At 39.0% G+C, this 20494-nt stretch overlaps 1 protein-coding gene across 1 annotated transcript in view; it reads left to right on the plus strand.

Annotated features, from left to right (window-relative positions):
• LOC139729425 (uncharacterized) overlaps positions 1-20494 on the plus strand; it is a 182482-nt gene that overhangs the window by 17649 nt on the left and 144339 nt on the right. The window contains exon 2 of the mRNA XM_071640350.1: positions 11841-11892. Coding sequence (XP_071496451.1) covers positions 11874-11892 — 19 coding nt within the window. The 5' untranslated portion in view covers positions 11841-11873. The remainder of the gene's footprint in view (positions 1-11840; positions 11893-20494) is intronic.

A 20494-nucleotide genomic window follows, 5' to 3' on the forward strand; every position in this document is an offset into this window, starting at 1 on the left:
TGAAATTTGAAATGAAATTTATTTACCAAACAAACAAACATCCCCAACAAAGTCACATGAATGAATAGTTGAAATATAGTTTGGCAAAAAAGAGCTGGCAATAGCGTGCAGGCTAGTCGAGGCCAGTCCTTTCAATGATATAGATTATAATAAAACGTATATATTCACAGAAGAATTGTTATATGTACATATTTACATGTTTTCATAGGGGATCATTTATACTACAATTGATAACAGATACTCTCGCAATGATATTCAAAAAGCGTTACGGGTGTTTATTTTTTTTTTACATGATGTGGAAATCCTCTCCAAATTATACTGCCTGCATATGACAAGGCGCATTTACCTGTTTCAGATAGGAAACAGGTAAACACAGTCTTCACCTTCATACATGTTTGTATGTAGTGCCGTGGATTAAAGTTGATTTTATGTGTTTGTGTACAATGTGCAAAAAAGTATATTATGGTGTTGTGCAAGCACAGGAGTACAACATTTTACTTTCAATATGTACATTGTATGATTAACAGAGAAATGGCTTCTAATAGAATGTAATACATGTGTGCTGATCCCTATGCAATTTGTGCAACCGTAACCTGATATTGTGACACCACTGACAAAGCATACCAAATTATCATCATCATTTTTTTTTTTTTTTTTTTTTGTCAAAGCAGTGGATGGGAAATTTAAAGGACAAGTCCACCTTCATATACATAAGGATTGAGAGAATGCAGCAATATTAGTAGAACACATCAGTGAAAGTTTGAGGAAAATTGGACAATCCGTTCAAAAGTTACAAATATTTTAAGTATCTGCGCAGTCACTGCTGGAAGAGAAGACTACTACAGTGTATGATGTCACATGCGTACAACTATATAAGGAAAATAAAAAGAGAATTTCACAAAACTTTACTTTTTGAATAAAGTGCACAGTTCTTCGACTTGCTACTGACGTATGTTAAGGGTAATATCATTCCCCCTGCCTTCTGAAAGAGAGAAGTAGAGTGTTCTTTTGTTATGGGAGAAAAATGGAAATATGTTGAATTTTCTTTATTCTTTCTTTATATCGTTGTACTCATGTGACATCACAAGCTACAGTAGTCTTTTCATCCAGCCGTGATTTAGCAGAAACTTCAAAAATTCATAACTTTTTAACGGATTGTCCGATTTTGCTCAAACTCTCACTGATGTGTTCTACTATTATTGCTGCATTCACTCAACCCACATGTCTATGAAGGTGAACTTGTCCTTTAAACAAAGTGGACAAATGCTCAAGGACTGTAATCCACAGATGCATTCCGTTACAAGGCATCAGGCAATCTAGGCACTAATACACTAAGTCAGATTCTGTGAGTGATGCAGTTTTATACAAAGTGTTAATGCCGTATTGCATTGGCCACCATTAGGCCCAACCACGCAGACAGCGTAATATATTATCATGGGCAATGATGGGCGCAGTAATGAAGGGTCAAGAAAAGGTGATCGCCCTGAGGCCAGACAAAAGCGTGTGAAATGTTCATTGAAACCTGTTTGAAAGGAATGTCCCCTGCATATGCACCGGTGTGGTTAGGCCTCCGTAAGCAATCTCTATTAAAGCCTATCAGCCCCATTGTGCAGCATTCACACGAGACATCTTTTAACAGCAAACAATCCGATATTCAGCCTTCTTTGTATTAATAGTATTTGCTACGGTTTGAACATGTCTGTGAAAGTAGGGCTGACAGTGAGATCCTTGTTGATCATTTGCTGATTTGTTTGTTTGTCTTTCTGTCTGTCTGTTTTTAGCTGAAGTTTTTTTTTTTTTTTTTTTTTTTAGGCTGGATTTTTTTTTTAATGCTTACAAACATTTGTTCAAGTGTTTTATAATGACAGTAACAGAAGGTATACAATCTAATCGTCTTTCTGTAAGGTATTGAATTTACTCTTACTTCCCATATATATCGAAGTTGAATAATTGACAGCTTTAAAAGGACCAGTTGTACTAATTCTACATGCTTTGATACAGATATTAGTGCTGTTTTGTGTTCTCTTTTGAATTAAGCGCATGTGTACTACTTAATTCTGATTTAACATGGCTTTTGTTCCCCTCTTTCCAATGACCCTGCTTGCCATTACTTTATTGTCATGAATGAAAGTACAGTGAAAGTGTAGTGATGTACCATTCAGTGTCCGACAGCTGAAGTACAATTAGAGCCTGTGATGTCAGTAAAAAAGTAACACCAAGCTCATGACTGTAGAGGGACTCATGTCTTCCTATTTACTTTCTCCCGATGCCAGGTTGCGCTGTAGCTTTAAAGGGACTGTGCAGTACTGGTTGAGGATTCAGCTCGTTTTGCAAGATACAACTTGTATTTAGAAACCACTCTATGAAATTTTAAAGAGCATATACTCAGTAATTCTTAGGGGAATCAAAAGTGTATTCGATGAAAATCGGTTTTGAAATGACTGAGATATTCAAACCAAGGTAAAGCAAAGAGATCCCAATAAAAGTTGTGGCCTGTCAATTTTATTTTAGGGTCGCTTTTTTTTTTTCTTTTGGATATCTCTGCAGCCATTTCAAGGCTGATTTTCATCAAATAAACGTTAAATCCTTCTTGAAATTACATGCTCTTTGATATTTCATAAGAGGTTTCTCATTATCTCACAAAAAATTGTTTATAAACCTGAATCCTCACCTCAACCAGTACTGTACACTACAGTCCGTTGAAGTACAAAAGTATAGCTGCAAAGAACCATTGCTAGCAGAATGATTTGTTTAATATGTTTTGATAATTGAAAATAATACACTATACAACCAATACATATGGTACATTCACTTGCACTTGTACAAGTGTACTTTAATATTAAAGCCTGTCAGCCCCATTGTGCAGTACAAATATTTCTTTCCCATTCGATCAAAGTGGTTTGCAATTACTTCTGAACCCCTTGAGAAATTACATTGTGTCTTAAACAGGTCTCCACTTGCAGAAATATTATGCTCATAATATGTCATATAAAAGTATGATATACTGTGACATTTTCCCACATGACTACATTTTGTATTGGATAGAAGATATTGCTGCCTTTTTTTTGGGGGGGGGGGGGGTACATTGTAATTGTTGGGATAATGTTGTGGTTGAAAAATTTAAGTTGCAGAAATATAGAAGGCCTATGGTACATGTATTTAAACATTTTTAAATATATCTAATCCCTAAACTGGCAACACTTTTTAGGAGATTAAAATCTTAGTTTTTGTTGCAAATTGACAAAAAAAATCAGATTTTGTTGAGACATGAATGTAGTCAGTTTTAACTTTTAAAAAAATAAAAAAATTCTCCATTTGTAGTCATTAAATGCAATAAAGTTAAGTGTTGCCAATTTGGTGAGCATGTGACAGTTGTTTATCCAGCGAAATCACCCCAGGCCTTGATGGGTGAGGATAATGGAGATGAGCATTTGATGCCAAGAGTGCTGGTAGGAAAAGAACAAGGAATGAAATAGTCATGATGGTTTATGTTAATGAGAAGGATTGGAGATGTACAGTACATTTGTACAGTACTTACTTTGTAGCTGAATTGATGCCGTTGATGTTTCTGCCAAGTACATTAATGATTACGGTAATGATTTAGAGTGGTTTGAAGTCATAATGTTAATGGTTATTCAGCTTCCTTTGTGGTGTGTTGTATGTGTGTGTGTGTGTGTGTGTGCATGTGACTGTGAGTACATGTAATTACAAATGTAAGTGCTAGAGTGGAATGGAGTATGGAATATTTACATCAGCTATAGTTTCAGCACCAGAGGCAAGATTGACAATAGGAATGTAGGAAAAAAAAAAGGCAGCTGTAATTGTTTATCTTTACAGTTCTGTCCCACCCTAGTAACATGTACAAGTGATGTTTTCAATAGTGAAATTCCTAAATATGTAATGGACTTCAGAGTGGATTGCACGTATGCTGTATACACACTGTAAATCTGTGCATGATGGGCTGCCTTATTTCATGGTTTTATTGTAGCAGTGGAGCCCACACACGATGCTGCTATATCAGCCCCATCTCGGTAAATTATTCCATAACGCCAGGCTGATGCCACTTGGTGGATTGTGGGTAATTGCTGCTCTCTAGCCACAATTACAGGCGACTCGCGGTGCAGGCAGCTCAGTCAAGGGCTCTCGAAAGGCGTTGGGATTGCATTACAGCGTGGAGATGAGGTTGGCAATGGTGGGGAGGATGGAACTGGGACGTATCGGATGATGTCATGGAGAAGAGGTTGATGGTTGATACAAAAACTTGTGCAGCAATGCGCACGACGTGCTTCCGCGGAGGGGAGTGCTGATTACAGCGAGAGACACTCGCCCTCGCTGCGTAAGTGTCGCGGGGCATGATTTGCCTCGCTGCTTGAGTGGAGCGTCAAGTGCATTTTGAATCCGCAGCTTGTGCCCGTTTCTAGCGATCATTGCAGACGCTAATTGCCCTTAAATTGGGATGAAGACCTGATTTTAGTTGTTGTTGTAGCTTGTTTTGCTTGCTCATTCTTTTTTTCTATGGCAGCAATGGCGGCAGAGCTTTTTCAGAGTCATTCTCATTCCACCCACAAATACTCTGATAACCTGAACAATGTATTGTCTTCGAAACATTTGCAGGTCTGTTCGCAATCTTTGGGCAGTGTGAAGCCATGATTTTGCTCTTCATGTTTGAGTCAAGTGTGTACAAAAATTGTGCACCTGTGATCACTTTGTTCCAGTGCAGTGTGCTACATGTATGATGTATAGCATGCATTAGGCCAAACTACAATTGTATGCAGGAAAAAAGGACACCATTAAAGTTTGATATTGAAAAGGGATTAGGATTTACGTGTACAGCCTGTAGGCCTACATGTATAGTGTGACCTGGTGAGACAATTGCTTTGTGGTATGCTTGCTAACAAAGCTTTTCATCTTGTAATTTAGATAGACACTTGACAGGTGGCATAATTCCACACATGACAACGGACAGACAGCAAGCACGTCTGATTGAAATAAATTCCCCTGACAACACGCATACACGCAGCATCCTCTGTAGCAATGAACTGGTTATTCATGCATAATTCTGGGGAAACTTCCTAGCATTTAGTGGCCCAGTTTGCGAAAGTGACCCACAAATGTCAACTCGCGTAAACAATATTACGTACAGGTGGACGATAGTCCTGTATCCTACACAGCGCTCTGTCATGTGTATCATTTGTCAGATGCAAAGTAGGTTCAAGAATTTATAGTGTAGATCCTGTCCCCCACTAGATGACTGTATCCATTGCAATTTTGTATTGGGTCACCGATTGACTTCAATGGCCGTGAAAAAAATTAAACAGTTTACCAGGTAATATTCCTTCATCTCAATAGGCTGTTTGCACTACAGTTGTGAATAATGTATTACTATCTATAGTGAGGAAAAACAGTTCCTTGAGGTTACATGTACAGCAGGGCTGCCAACACTGGAAACTAGTTGAGAGTGACACTCCCATAGGCCAATGCTATAATTTAGGAGTCAAAATGAGTGAGATCAATAGAAAGGCATGCAAATGAAATAAAGTTTTATAGTGAGAAAGGACCAAAATGTGTGAGTCTCACGTTCAATGCGTGAGAGTTGGTAGCCCTGATGTACAGTATCAAGGTTTTAACACTGTTTGCTGCAGAATATGTAAGCATTGTGCAAGGGATACATCATGGTACAATTTCACAGCTAGGAAAAATCGTATCACAAAAAGGAATACCATGGGTATGTCACAAGTACAATTTGTGTCTGTAGTATGAAAACGGGATAATAATTACTAAACATTGAAGTAGACCTGTTTTCCCAAGTTGTGTCTTGATTTTTATATCAATTGTCATACAGTACATGTACATGACAATGGACATACAGTGTATGACTTTATCAAGCAGTACATATGATTTAATATTAAACTTGACAACCACATCTGGCAAGAACGAAATATGAATTTAGAATACACAAACAACAAACAAAACAAAAACAAACAAGCAACGGAAACCAACTTTTAGCGGATGATGATAATTTTTATCCATCATAGGATAATTCTATGTGAGGGTCTATGGCCCCTCAAACAGTTGTTCTGGCCTATTTTGTGTTCATACATGTAGTACCATCTGTCTGTGCATGTATTTTGTTACTAATTTCAAAGTTTTCTTGACAGAATCACTTAGTATTCCTTACGACCGTGCCAAAAATTTACCAAGGTCGCTGTGTACCGACACATCCTTCACAGCTCAGGTGATACCATCTAACAAGAAAAAATGAATTTTTATGTCTTCCAACACAGAGAAGATGAGGACAAAGATACATAGACATATAATTGCAAGTAGTCGTAATGACCTTTGTCAGGTGGCAATAATGGCATTGCTTGTATTCAAAGGCTGATAAGTGTACTTGTTTGTTTTTGTTCTGTATAATTTTATTGCTATTTTTTTCGTTTTTTTTTTTAAGGTTGCCATGAGGTGTATTCATGTGCATAAAGCATCACATGCTTTTTGTCATGCAGTTATTTTTTTTTTTGTACCTCTCAGGGGAAATACTTGAAATAATTTTCGTTTTACCCTTTCCTCATAGTCCTTCAAGGACTTTGCCATTTTCAGCATTCTTGTCTGTATTTCCAATTTGTAGTCATTCTTTAAAAATGTTTCATGTTGCAAAAACTTGTGACACATGCAATGTTCTCATGTGATCCTCACTAGTTCAAAAGACTTTTAAAAAAATCTTTCTCCAAATACTATTGTTGTTCTTTTTTAAAATGGACATCAATAGAAAAAAAAAATCTGGTACTCACACAGGTGTTTATTTTCATACACTTAAATAAAACTATTTGGGGCTGTGTAGCTATTTTTTTTTCAACCTACAGATTAGATAATAAGAAAATTGCAGGGGATGGACTGTGGTCTTTAGAAGAGCCTGTTCTGATTGGCTGGCACGCCAACCCACTGGGAGTGTAGGAGGGCGGAACCTAAGCATGTAGCAAGCATGTTTAGAGCAGGGAGGTGAGATCACCTCCCTGTTTAGAGTGGATGCCCAGCCCATGGTCTTCATATTTAGTATCTGCTCAGTCTGACATGCCCTTATTGGGTCGTTCCACCCCCACCCTCTTTTTTTTCTTCGTGTGCATCCATTTGCGTGTCTGCGAACGCAAATAAAAGGCAAAGCATAGTTTGAAACATGCACGCAACATGGGTTCATCCAATAGGAAGGCAAAAGAAACACGAAAGGTGCAAACTATTACCAGGGTCTTTCTCTGTTGAAGATGGTACAAGAGGGAGAAAATGGGGGAAAAAAACAAAACAACAACCAGAAATAATGAATAACGCAGATGCCACGAGAACTCCCCAGCTAAATGACGGGGACAAACGCGCCACTAATGTCACTAAGGATTAAACCAAAAACATTAGATTCTGTCGGGGGGGGATCGGCGAGAGACCTTGGTTCAGACAATCGGCCATCTGGAAAAATCACTCAAAATATCATTTCGACAGAACCCAGTCCAGCATCCCTGCAATTCAGGCAACTAATCGGGCTAAATGGTGCAATCCCGCGGTTGCGGGGAAGATTGCGCGGGTGCGTCAAACCGGTCGCAGACATGTTGCATAAAGGATAACCAGATCAAGAGATAGAGGTAAAAAATAAAAAAATGCGCCCAAAACAAAACAAAACAAAATGGGTATTGTGTTTGGGGTTTTGGGTCACGTACTGGAACAACGACTGCATTACCCGCCACTTGTCGCAGCATGTCAGGGCGCTTGATGGGGAGCGGGATGAGATGTGATAGCTGCCAACTTGACATTTCGGTGGAGGGCGCAGCGCTGCCCCCTTCAAACCTCACTGCTCAATTTTGTGACTCACATTTGTTTTATTTTGGTGAAGGACGGTTACTGAAGCAGTGTGAGGCCCCCTATCGTGAATAAACCAGTGAGCAAAACTTTGTTTGGCACCCCGGAAAAAAAAAGAAAAAGTTGACAATTAAAATGTGACACAACCAAACAAAAAACATAGCAATTTCCACTTCCTCAACTCATGTTTTATATGTGAACTTATTACTTGACTGTTGATAAAGTGAACTTAATCCATCTTTATGTTTTCATTTTCTAAAGAACATTCAAACTTATTTTTTTTAATAATTGTCCATGTTGTTAATTATTTTTTAAGATTTGGACATCTTTTGATGTAATTTTAAAAAAGAAGAAAAATTCCATGTACACATAAAGTAATGTTGACTGGTTTTGGGACTGTGTGTTTTTGTGTGTGTGTGTGTGTGTGTGTGTGTGTGCGTATGTGAAGGACCCATGTATGTCCAATAGTTTACCATCTTCAATAGATGTCTTTTGATTGCATTATGATGAGTGTTCTCACGGGCATTGATTCACAGACCTGTCCACACTAAAAAATTACAGTTACATGTACTCAGTTGAGTTGAAACACAGGATTAATGAAGCTGTGTGAAAGTAATGAAGGAAGATGCAGATTGTAGCATTATAATGTAACGGGACAGCGTGCTTTATTCATGAATTGATGTAATTGTTACTTTGTTATGTTTCTTCGGGGTCATCCCCACAAGACCGTCACCCACGAGTCATACAGCCCGAGTTTGACAATAGTCAAATAAAGCTCATGAGTTCCACACTAGGTAAAAACATGCCATGAATTCGACAGATTCAACACGGGGCTTAACATGTTGGTCTTGTGGGCCTTGTTAGCTTTAGTGTCGAACTCATGGGCTGTATGACTCGTGAGCTGTGTGACTCGGCTGTATGACTAGCCTGTGTCCCTCGTGACGTGCACCCGTTTCTTCTTGACTTGACTTTTTTGTTGTTGTTGTCAAAAGCAAACTTCTGTCAAAAAGTTCCTCAAGCAACATTGCCATAATGACTCACAAGATATACATTGTAAAATTCATTCTCCCGTGAATGCTAATGTACAACAGAGACAAATAATGGTCACATTGTAGGTTATCCTCAAATGAAAATATATGCCAGTGTGCTTACCATGTGATGTAAGCACGGTTTTAGGTACAAGAAAGCAAGCATTCTTAAGTTGGGAAATATATTATGCATTTAATACCCACATACCCCAAGTTTAGAGCAGCCAGATCATACTGTTAAGATAGTGAAATGTACAGGTATGTTTCATGTCTAACACCCGTGATGTAATAGTACAGTTCGTATAATGCACTCACACCCTTGTCCATTGGTGTGACTAGGAAGGAATTATTTTCTTGTTCTTAACCTGACTTTTCTTTTTTCAATAGATGCTTTGTTTGACAGCAGAGGAAAAATCGGCTGCATCCATGACACTTATTGTTTGAAATTAATTTATTTCTTCAATCCCTTACACCTCCAACCGGCCTTACCTGCCCCTGTTGGAAATCATTGAACTGTCCTTGGTCGCCTATGTGTGTGGGTGTGAGTGTGACGTGTTAAAATATGTGTTTCAAAATGTGTGTGTTTCTCAAAATCGTTGTGTTTGTTTGTTTGTTTTTGTTTTTGTTTTGTTTTTTATCATCCAAGAACCGGTGCTGTACATGTGCCACTCAGCTGGGAGATTAAATGTCCATTTCACATGCAAGATCATTATGCCTATTATAGCCTGACAAAAATTGTGTGAATTTTACTGTACCTCCATTTCAAAAATGTTGACTGTAGTGTGTCAATATTGTGAGAAACCTCAACATGCTAAAGGTTGAGGGGTGTTCAGTCATGAGGCCTTCTCCGGCATGAGTTACACTTTGGTATTCTGAGTGTAAAGCAAGAGTTCCTTCAAGTGCCTCTATCATCTGAAGTCCTATGGCACTAAAGATTAAAATGGCTTACATTTGGAACAGTCATTATAGTCTTTGTAATATTGCATTGAAGCTTTTTAGGCTTTTTAAGAAATTATTATTTTTAAATTTCTTTTAACCCGTTAACGACGAGTCCCAAGTGTACTGGGGCAGGGGTCTATGGGAAATGTGTGTTGCAGTAAAATCAGTCCGTCCTTAACGATGATGATTAGTGATTTACTCTGTTGCATGTTGGTTGGTTGGTTGTTTTGACTATGCTGTGCTTTCATTTCTCCAGAAGTACACATGTGTCAAGTGAAGATAAAGCGGTTCAGTTGTGAGTGTGTCAGTCGTTGTTTGTGGTCATACTTCAAACCACAACTGAACCTCTGCTGTTAGTACATAGTGGATATATGACCTCTAGCTTGGCATTACATGTATGCTGCCATCTACAGACAAGAATGAAAGAAGTTCTAAGACAAAAGTTGAGGTGTGAAGTTTGACAGGTGAATATGGCAAAGCTTCAATATGGGTACCATTATCATATGAGAGTCCAGTAGGTTGGGTATAAGATGTGGAAGAGCTTTTACCCAGTGGCCCATGGCTGTAGAAAAGTTTGATACCTAGGGCAAGAACATTTGAAAAAGGGATGATACAGTATTGGTGGAGGTGAGGATTGGGCTTTTAACTTTTTGCAAGATACCAAGAAACAACTTTAAATGAAATAGTACAGAGCATACCAGTATATTTCTAAGAGGAATTCAAAGTTTATTTGATGAAAATCGGTTTTGGAATGGCTGAGACATCCAAAAGCAAAGCAAAACAAAGCGATCGTAATAAAAGGTGGGTCCCACCTTTTATTAGGATTGATGTGTTTTGGATATCTCAGCCATTTCAAAACCAATTTTCATCAAACAACCATTGAATTCCACTTGGAATTACATATTCTTTTATACAGTGTATTTCATAAGAGTTTTCTCATTATCTCACAAGCACACACTCACAAATGTTAGAAACTTTAAGATTGGTCTCAACCAATACTATATAGTATCCCTTTAAGTAGCCATTTGGCTGCCATAATACCATTGTGTAAAGTCTGTACATCTTGTGAACATGAAATGGCGCAACGCAACGTCATAACCCAGGGTATGCTGATACCCCAAGTTACGATGTGCCGAATCATGTGTATACATGTACGTGGTCAAACTCTATTGGTGAGAGTGTTTGTGAAGACTATGGTGATAAATGTAAGGTATGGAATGGTGCAGTCAGGGAAAAATGAAAATAAGTTCTGGTCTTTAATATGTAATCATAGAGCATTAAAACAAGGTTTTGAAAGTCTTACAAGTCTTTTCTGGTTTGTTTTCTTCTGATTGCTGCGTCAGGCCACAAGATATTCATATCATATCGGATGGTAATGAATGGAATATCATGAAATATTGCATGAGTTAGGGCCAATATTGCAAAAATAAAAGATGAGAGCAATATTGGCCCTAACGAGTGCAATATTCCCAGGTCTTTCCTGAATTAAAGCCATCCAATATAATTATTATCATCTATAATCATGGCATAAATTGTAAAAAATTGCCGTACAAGGTTTCTACTAGGACTTTGAAGTCGACTCTGCACTGAAAAAGGAGGGACTCACACTTGTACTTGTGTATATCATGTAGCAATATTATTGCGTACTTGTGAATGTAACAAGTTCGTGCACAAGTACAGTAGCAAGTGTTAGTGTACAATTGTACTCAGCAAGTGCTCGTTCAACAAATGAGACAAAATATGATGTATTATTGCACGGCCACTAACAATGGTAGTCTATGGGGAATTAATACATTGGCCTATGCATTCGTTCAATACGCTCTCGTAGTGCACAGTGAAAATCAAGCGGATGAGAATTTTTAGTTTTTAGTTTATTTTGCTCAAATGATGATGATGATGAGGAGGAGGAGGAGGAAGAGGAGGAGGAGGAGGAAGAGGAGGAGGAGGAGGAAGAAGAGCAGTTACGTGATTACATGGATGTGGTACACGATGTTAACTCCCATATCTTTTGCTTTCTCTTTACTTTGACTCCAGGTCCAAGTCCCTACCTGGCTTGCCCCCCCAGTCATGGGCAAAGAACCCCTGTGTAAGTATGCCTTTTTACAAAAATTGTATGCTCTGCGTTGCAGCCAGCAGGTGCTGAACTGTTTTAAAATTTTATCAATCTGTTTGGTACAAATAATACTACAATGTAGCTAACATTACAGACTAGTTCCCGTGCATTCGATACTGGTATAATATGCAGTAAATGCTATGATCACAACTCAGTAACAGCGACCAGGATTTGCAGCCTGCTTGGTCACCGTTGGAATTAAGGCATCGCCTAGCGACTTTTAGAGAAGTTCAATAGGCTATCAAGCTCTGGAGATGCCGGAGTGATGCCCTGTTGATTTCTGTTGGTCGTTGGTTGATTTTACAACTAAAGATAAAAACTTTGCAAAATTGGGGGACCTTCTCCACACGGCATCTGGGCAGTGACTGAATGATGACCCATGGATAACTGGATGATCTCCCACCAGCCGGCAAGATTTTCAAGAAATTGCCCTGCTGGTGATTTGGGGGGGGGGGGGGGGGGGGGGGGGGGGAGGAATCTGTGATGTTTTGTAGGCGTACCGGTCCCAGGCCAGCCTGCCGATCTCTGCCAGAAATTTCTCACAAATGACCTGAGTATATAATGTGACTGTTACCTGGCCATCAAAAACACTTTTACTCTCCATCTAAGAGGTCAAAAAAGTCTATGATGCTGATGGAACGACCTCAAGGACTACGACAGTAAGATCTTTAAGCCCAGCACTTTGCTCGGCTGAGGGAGAGGGTGGCACTTACTCCATTTCCATTTCAATCTTGCTCGACGGTGACTGCTAGATCAGTTCAGTGGCTGGGCGGTCACCGCCTGAGCATGGAGCATATCTTTTTGGTGGAGGGTGAGAAGTGGACAGGGGCTGCTGAAATTTTTATAATTCTGCTGTACAACTTCAGCAGTGACTGAGGGATGCCTTTAATGAGAGGAAATACAAATGTAGCAAGGAATACAATGTAGGCGGGGGGGGGGGGGGGGGGGGTGGTCGGTGCCCAGGCAAAATTAGCTATAAACACGACGCTCTGCTGCCGAGCAGGCGGATTTGGGGGATTGTGACCATAGCTTTTTAATAGCTTGGGTGTGCTCAGATATAGAAAAAAGCTTTCACAACTGAAAAAAAAATGACCTCATTTGACCTACAGCAAATGCATTTGCCTATTGCAAGATAGATTCTCGGCCCCTTCTAGTGGTAGAATGCTATTAATTCTAACTTTAACCATTTCGTGTATTCAGTTCATCATTACAGTAATGAAGAATGGATTGCACCTTCGGAATAACAAACCTGTAGAGTAACAAACCCTATTTCATTTTTTAATCAACGAAACCTTTAGAATAACTAACCTTATTTCATATTTTTTAATTTTCAAAGGCTTTTTCATTTTCTGATTAACAAACCTCTAAGTATTGGGAGTTTGTGTTTTTCGGAATTATGAATCTTCGTAATAACAAATCTCATCAGTAGATGACAGGTTCGAGTCCCACTGGTTCCTTTTTCCGACATGTTTGTTAATTTACAGATCAGCAGTTGCGATCTTAACAAATTTAATTTGTAGAGGGAGACAAAGTGAAGAAACTCGCACCTAAATCTTATTTCATTTTTCAGATTAGCGAACCTTCAAAGTAACGAATATCACCTGTCTTTACTTGCATTCATAGTGAAAAAAATTTATAGGGAACATTGGAAACCTTTGATAAAAAGAAATCAACATTACAAAGAACTGATAGAAAATGAATTGTAGGAAGAATACCGAATGATATAGTAGTGACATCACAGTTTCATAAACACACGTACACACAAAAAAGACAGCTCATGTATGTTTATTGGGACCATGGTTGCAAGTTCTGATTCAAGGACTGGGCTGAATTGTGTACCTGCAATACCTGCAGCTGCTGCTGTTATAACGATGATGCAAACATTCAAACACCTGTGTCCATGACAAAGATTGACAACCACTGTTTCTGAGGTTGATGGCTGTGTCTTATGTCTGATAAAAGTTACGTTCACACGCTGTTCCTGAACTTCAAGTTTAGATAAAAAACTGAACTTTCAATTATTGGCTTGTAGTTTAGTGCCATGTGCACGCACGTGAAATTTAGCAATCTTTAAGTGTGGTCGATAATAAGAACCACAAGACATCTTGGGGTTTATGCTCTATCCACGAGCTGTGCGGGGGGGTGTCCCTACTCATAGTTTTGCCCCGTGTGGACCCTGTAGTCAATGAGCTTGTGAGTTAGCGTTTACCTCGCTTCTCGTTCACTTCCGGGGCAACCTCCAGCTGCGCTAGTTTCATATGGGCATAAGGTCTTAGCGAAGACTCTGCACTTTCGGTATATAATCATTGAGCGGGATTCACTCGTAGGTTGTATCTTAAAGTGTAGGTGCGTGTGTGAACCCGCGTCGTGAATTCATGAGTGGAGCTAATTATCGACATTTAAGTTTTCGACCTAAACTTCAAGTTTGGCAACTGCGTGTGAATGTAACTAATATCTTTGAGTCCTGTAGCATAAAATGTATAGAATCAGTAGTTACGTTCATAAACTTAAAGATCAGCTCGAGGTTTCAATCTTCAATCATTAGCTCGTAGTTTTATGTAGCCCCTTGTAGATGCACTCAAAAGTTAGCAATCATAAAGATTAGGTGATGAGTAGAATTACAAGACATCTTGGGGTTTACGGTTTATCCTCGAGCTGCGAGGGGTCCTCACTTTTCATTAATGTTCGTGTGGACTTGATAATCAACGAACTAAAAAAGTAGAGTGACCTCTCTGTGAACCCTATTCCCCTCAGCTTCCGGGTCAACTTCCAGTGCGTTTTGTGCACTACTTTATTGTAGCACATTATCGGTTTTGTCACAGTGCTGAATGTATTTATTTCTTCTGGTTCCGTGGTTTAATTGTCCTGTGGGACTCTAGCTTGAAAATTCAAACTTTAATGTTCATAGGGTTGTCATGTGGATGCTTGTCATAGTTTAAAACTATAAGCTAATCATTGAAGTTTAAAACTTCAAAGATTACAAACTTGTGGGAACGTAACCCGTAAAGCTCTCTCTAAAAAAGCAGGTGTGGCATGATTTATCACCTGCAAAATTTTGCTCTAAGGAGTTATGACTTCTAATCGTTGACTACCCTGAATCAGACACTAACCACAAGATATCTGCTCAATGTTGCCCCCACTCCCACTGTCTTGACTGATCCCCGCATCAAGCCATTCGGATGCTTACTTGTCTTGACATAAATGGGGTATGACATCGTTTTGTGCGCACGTAGAAACCATACAAACATTGCGGTTGTTTTGGCGCATATTTCCAGCATGTTTCATGTGAACCATGTTGTAGGTTGTACACCAGATTATGTGTACCTGACCTACATTCTGTACTTGCAGATGTTTCTAGGCCAGCTGCCATGCATGTTATCTTATAAATTGTTCTCTTTTGTACTTTAAACTAATATGTTTAAGGACTGCTCATATATTGATAGTAGAACCCATCTGTGATAATTGATGCAGTACATTAAATCTAATGATAAACATAATGAATAATATACATTTTGAAATATGTGTGACATTCATTTTTCCAAAATAATGTGCTTACTCACTTTTTCCAAAATAATGTGCTTACTCACTAAATAAAACTTTTTTCTTCAGACAGGTCTTTTATGATATTTATTTATTACTATAATCATTATCATTTTTTCTTGCAAATAAGCTAAGAAGGGAAGTTAACTATAGGTACTAGAAAGTGTATCATTTCACTTCAGAGTTTTAAAGCAGTTAAAGGTAGGATATGATGTGCTCATATCAGAATATTAGCATTTTTCAACAGAATTTTGTTAACATCAATAGATTACAACAAACTGTTTTACTCTTTAAAATCTAGTCTGTAGATGCTGGCAAGAATGGTAAAAGAGGAAACAAAACCAAAGAAAACAAAAATAAAAAGTAGGAACTTTATAGAAGAAAAAAAAAATTGCGTCAGACTACAATGCTGTTTAGTAATCACCTGATTCATATAATGCCTTGCAATGCCCAGACCCTGGCGTACAAGGCGGGTGTTTGGTCTGTCCCTCAGGCAGCCTTCCATGGGTACAGGACTGGGTCAGCTGCTCCCTGCTCACCCCAAGGCTAAAGACAGTAAGGGGGTAACACCACTATCTCCCTCTCCCTCCATGTTTCTCCTGATTGTCAGCTGTGGAGAGTACACGTAGATCTAGATGATACAGATTTCTGAAGGACCATTCCCTCCAAGAGCAGATGATGTGAACGTTATATTAAAAGACATCGCAACAGTTCGACCAATAGTTGCATGAGGGTTTCGCCAAAATCCACGCGGTAAAGTTGTTATTTTTTTGTGACAATATTGTCAGAATAGGTGAAGCAAAAACAATGTACATAGTGTCTTGTTACCTCCATTTTGTAAGTACAGTTGTTAGTATTCCAAGAGAACAACCCATTTTTTAAATAGAAAATGATGAACTAAAGGACATATTAGAGAAATATATATTCCCTTTTAAATCTATCAACCAAGAAGAAGGAAGCATACAATTTTACATTGTACATTATACAACAAACTGAGTTTTAAAGGGTTGTGTTGGTACATTTTGTACATTTAGCCAAAGAAATGCAAGGATATAGAAATTATGTAGAAAAAGAAACATTTGAGTTCTTGAGTTTTGTTTTTGTTTTTTTTTTTGAGGGGGTTGGCGAGGGGTATCAATTAGTGAGTTGGATTTTGAGTCACTTGATCATGGTCCACAGTTGTCTCAAAGCATGCATCATGCAGATGTGGAAGGCAGGGGATTTTTAGTAGAAGTTTGTTTGTTTGTTTCATTTTCCATATGAGAAGATGGCTGGAAAAGCCCATATTCCCAGTTGTACGAGCTGGTCTTCCATGGGGTCCAGTTGGATGTGAGGCAGGATCACTTCACCGGGTAAGGGGGGGGGGGGGGATCTTTTTTATGTGTATGAATTGTAACTCTCTCACACACGGGCCCTCCATCTTATGTCCTATCCGTGTCCTATCCTCCATCTTATGTCCTATCCGAGTGTTTCACATCTTCTTGGAGAGGACGGTATGATCACATACAACATTGCTTTTAGTTATACTCGTGAATAGAATTCACATCCTCTTCACTGAGCCAACTCGCCACCCAAGTCAGACTAAGTCATTAGTTAAACCACAGAGCAATCACTAATCTTTAGTGCCTCGTAAGAATAATGTCATCAGCATCAATGGCCCCCTCTCTCCATCAGAAACAGAATATTATTTCTCATCTCAAGAAAACAAACAGAAAGACCAAAATAATGTTTGCTCCAAACGCATTGACCGAGGAGGCCAAACTGTCCTCCAATATGTGATTAGAGTTTTGTTGAAAGCAATATCATGTTTCGTGTGCCTGAAAACATAAGGATTGAAATGGGGAGAAGAAATGTTGAAATCATGCTGTGGGACAATTTTTGTGACGGGTATTCTTCTACATATTTTCATCTTTTAGGCTATGAAATATGTGCTTATTTCAAAGACCAGGAAAATTATTTGATTATGGGCCATCATCCTGAAAAAAAAAAACTGCAACAGGCAAAGAGAAAGTAAGCTATTTTGCCCCTCCTAATTCTACATGACATTATAGATAGCTATACAAGTTAGGATGTAATTCTATAGCAATGACTGTCTTGAATTTCTAAAGAGGGTTTTGAATTATTTTTTTTTTAAGATCCTGAGAAATTATTTTGTAAAAATCACTTTGTTGGAGGTATGTTTGTGTTTTGATTTAAAACTTTGATATGTGCTTAAGTATGCAATTTAAATGTTACAATTGAGTCAAAGATTAGCAGGTGGAATCAAACTGGGCTTATACCTTTAAAGAACATGATCTCTCTTTTTTGTGAGATGCGAACAATAGAGCAGAGATCTCGACGCTGGGTGCCAGGAAATGCCAATGAAGCAAGTCTAATGAAGAATGGAATCAAAAAGCAAAGCCCGAACAAGAAACAAAACCAAACTGGAGAGAAAGAATGATGGCTGGTCCAAGAACGGCTCCTGGGTCTGGCCCCAACTTGGAACCAGTGCCGACAGAGTGTTTGGGGTGGGTGTGATGCTCCATCCCCATAGACACGCACACTATCTCCCAGCGTGCACTGAGGGCTGCATCAAGTTTGGTCTGTGCCAGCGAGTGGTGATTAGATAACTGAGTTATCCAGACTCAAGGAGAGCTTGGAGGGCCCGTTGGGGTGCCAAACTTGTCTGGAGAAAGAAGAAAGGTTTTTTCTCTCATTTATTTTTTTGGAAAAAAAAAGAGACCTTGTCTCTCATTTGCGTTTAAATAATTCAAGACTTTGTATCTTCCAAAGTGCTCATGCAACACGTGTCGAGATGCTCTATGGGCATTCTGCATTTTGCGTTAAAACACATACATTTTGATGTATTGTACATGTAGCACAACACAATGTAGGTTCAAACATCGAGCCAGGCATACTTAACCCATTGAGGATGGTTTGATTATGCTACAACACATATTTTTCCCATAGACACCTGCCCGAGTATACTCTGGACTCATCCTCAGTGGGTTAAAAATGCAACAACTTGGCGGGCTTTGTTGGTTACAGATTATACAGGTACAAACTTTGTGGCCACATGAGCATGATGCATTCCATTACCTTGGAGACATATGTTCAAAAAGTAGGCAAAGACTTAAAAAAAAGAAGAAAAAAGAGTGAGCAATGATTCAGTATAAAGAGCAAGCAATCTAGACTTTTTTGGGAACGTGAACCTGCTACTGTATATTGGTACACTTCCATCGTGAATGTTTGTTGGGGATTTCAGATGTTGGGGTAGATAAAACTTCATGCTGTCAAAGGACACAAATGCCAGAATCAAATTTCTGTCAGAATCATTCGGGAACGATGTTGTGATGTCTAAACTATGTCTGATACAATATATCCCCATTTCTTTGTTTTGTGGTTCAGTCCGACATTTTGGCTGCATTTATCAATTTCTCCATGTTTGAAATGCGTTTCAATACTCACTATCTCGGATACCCATTTGCAAATGCCTTTGGGATCATGTTTCTCGAGTTGTTATCTTTATCAACTATGCCGTGAGTCGATTGGGAGGCCTTGTCACTGCACACATCCATTGCGCAGTTTGACCCGATTTAATGCTGGCTTGTATAGTTGGCAGTGGTTAGGGTGAGTAGGTTGAACTTTAAACCCGTCTCAGAACGACATTGCATTTATCAACTCTACAGCCCTGCTGTTAGGATAATACACAGATCAAATTCATTGGGATATGACTTGCTGTATATTTACTGGAAAAAACAACATCAAAGTATTTTTTGATGTATCAACATTCCTGACTTCCAGTTTCCACAGTTTCTGCAAAAATAGTATGTCAAAGTCTTGAAGGTCCATGAGAGGAAGTGATTAAGATGAATCCCTTTGTCACACCCCCAAAACTTTCAGCCAATCAGAAGAGAGGCCTGTGGAATGATTCTGGAATACACCGGAATATCTTTTAATGTCATTCAAACCCTTGGCTCCACATGGGATTGAATTCTTTTAAATCCCTTTGTTACACCCCCAAACTTTCAGCCAATCAGAGAAGATGACTGTGGAATGATTCTGGAATACACAGGAATATCCATTAATGTCATTCAAACCCTTGGCACAACAGGGGATTGAACTCTTTGAAATCCCTTTGTCACACCCCCAAAACTTTCAGCCAATCAGAAGAGAAGACTATGGAATGATTCTGGAATACACAAGAATATCTTGTAATGTCATTCAAACCCTTGGCTCAACATGGGATTGAATTCTTTTAAATCCCTTTGTTACACCCCCCAAACTTTCAGCCAACCAGAGAAGATGACTGTGGAATGATTATGGAATACACAGCTATATCTTGTAATGTCATTCAAACCCCTGGCTCAATATCGGACTGAATTATTTGTTACACCCCCAAACTTTCAGCCAATCAGAAGAGAGGACTGTGGAATGATTCTGGAATACACAGGAACATCCTTAAAGGTCATTCAAACCCTTTGCTCAACATGGGATCGAATTCTTTGAAATTTTACAGTGAATTTGGGTCTCTTTATTCCATCCTTTATAGTGCAAACAGTCGGCTCTATGCTATCCGTTGTTCGAAGGTCAGTGCATGATTTATTTTGATAGTTATGAGATACAATGTACTACTAGTCATGCAGAGCAGAAGTCACTGCTTTGCCACAATGGAAGACCAGCAGTCAAGAAAGCAAAGATTTGATTGTCCTAAAGACTTGTCGTCCGGATCCGACTCGTGTTTTAATAGGGTTTGCGCCCGTATCGTCTACACAAAATCTGCATCGATGCCAACATGGTAATAGGCAGAGAATTAAGCTTAATCACATCATCCCCTCGACGCATTCGATGCAGAGAGAGGGGCCAAATTTAGAATCATTCTCGGAGCAAGTGTGTGCGTGCGTGCGTGTGTGCGTGCATATGTGTGTGTGTGTGGGTGGTTGTATGTTGTGAGTGTGTGTTCCTCTTTGTTTCTGTCACATGAGCCTGTCGGGACGCTGAACATTTGTTGCCTTTGTTCAATGAGAGAAAGAGAGAGAGCGAGGAAGAGTGTTAG

The sequence above is a fragment of the Diadema antillarum genome, unplaced genomic scaffold (genome assembly GCF_040938485.1).
Source record: "Diadema antillarum isolate AM-2024a unplaced genomic scaffold, OU_Dant_1.0 seq00000239_RagTag, whole genome shotgun sequence".
NCBI lineage: Eukaryota > Metazoa > Echinodermata > Echinoidea > Diadematoida > Diadematidae > Diadema > Diadema antillarum.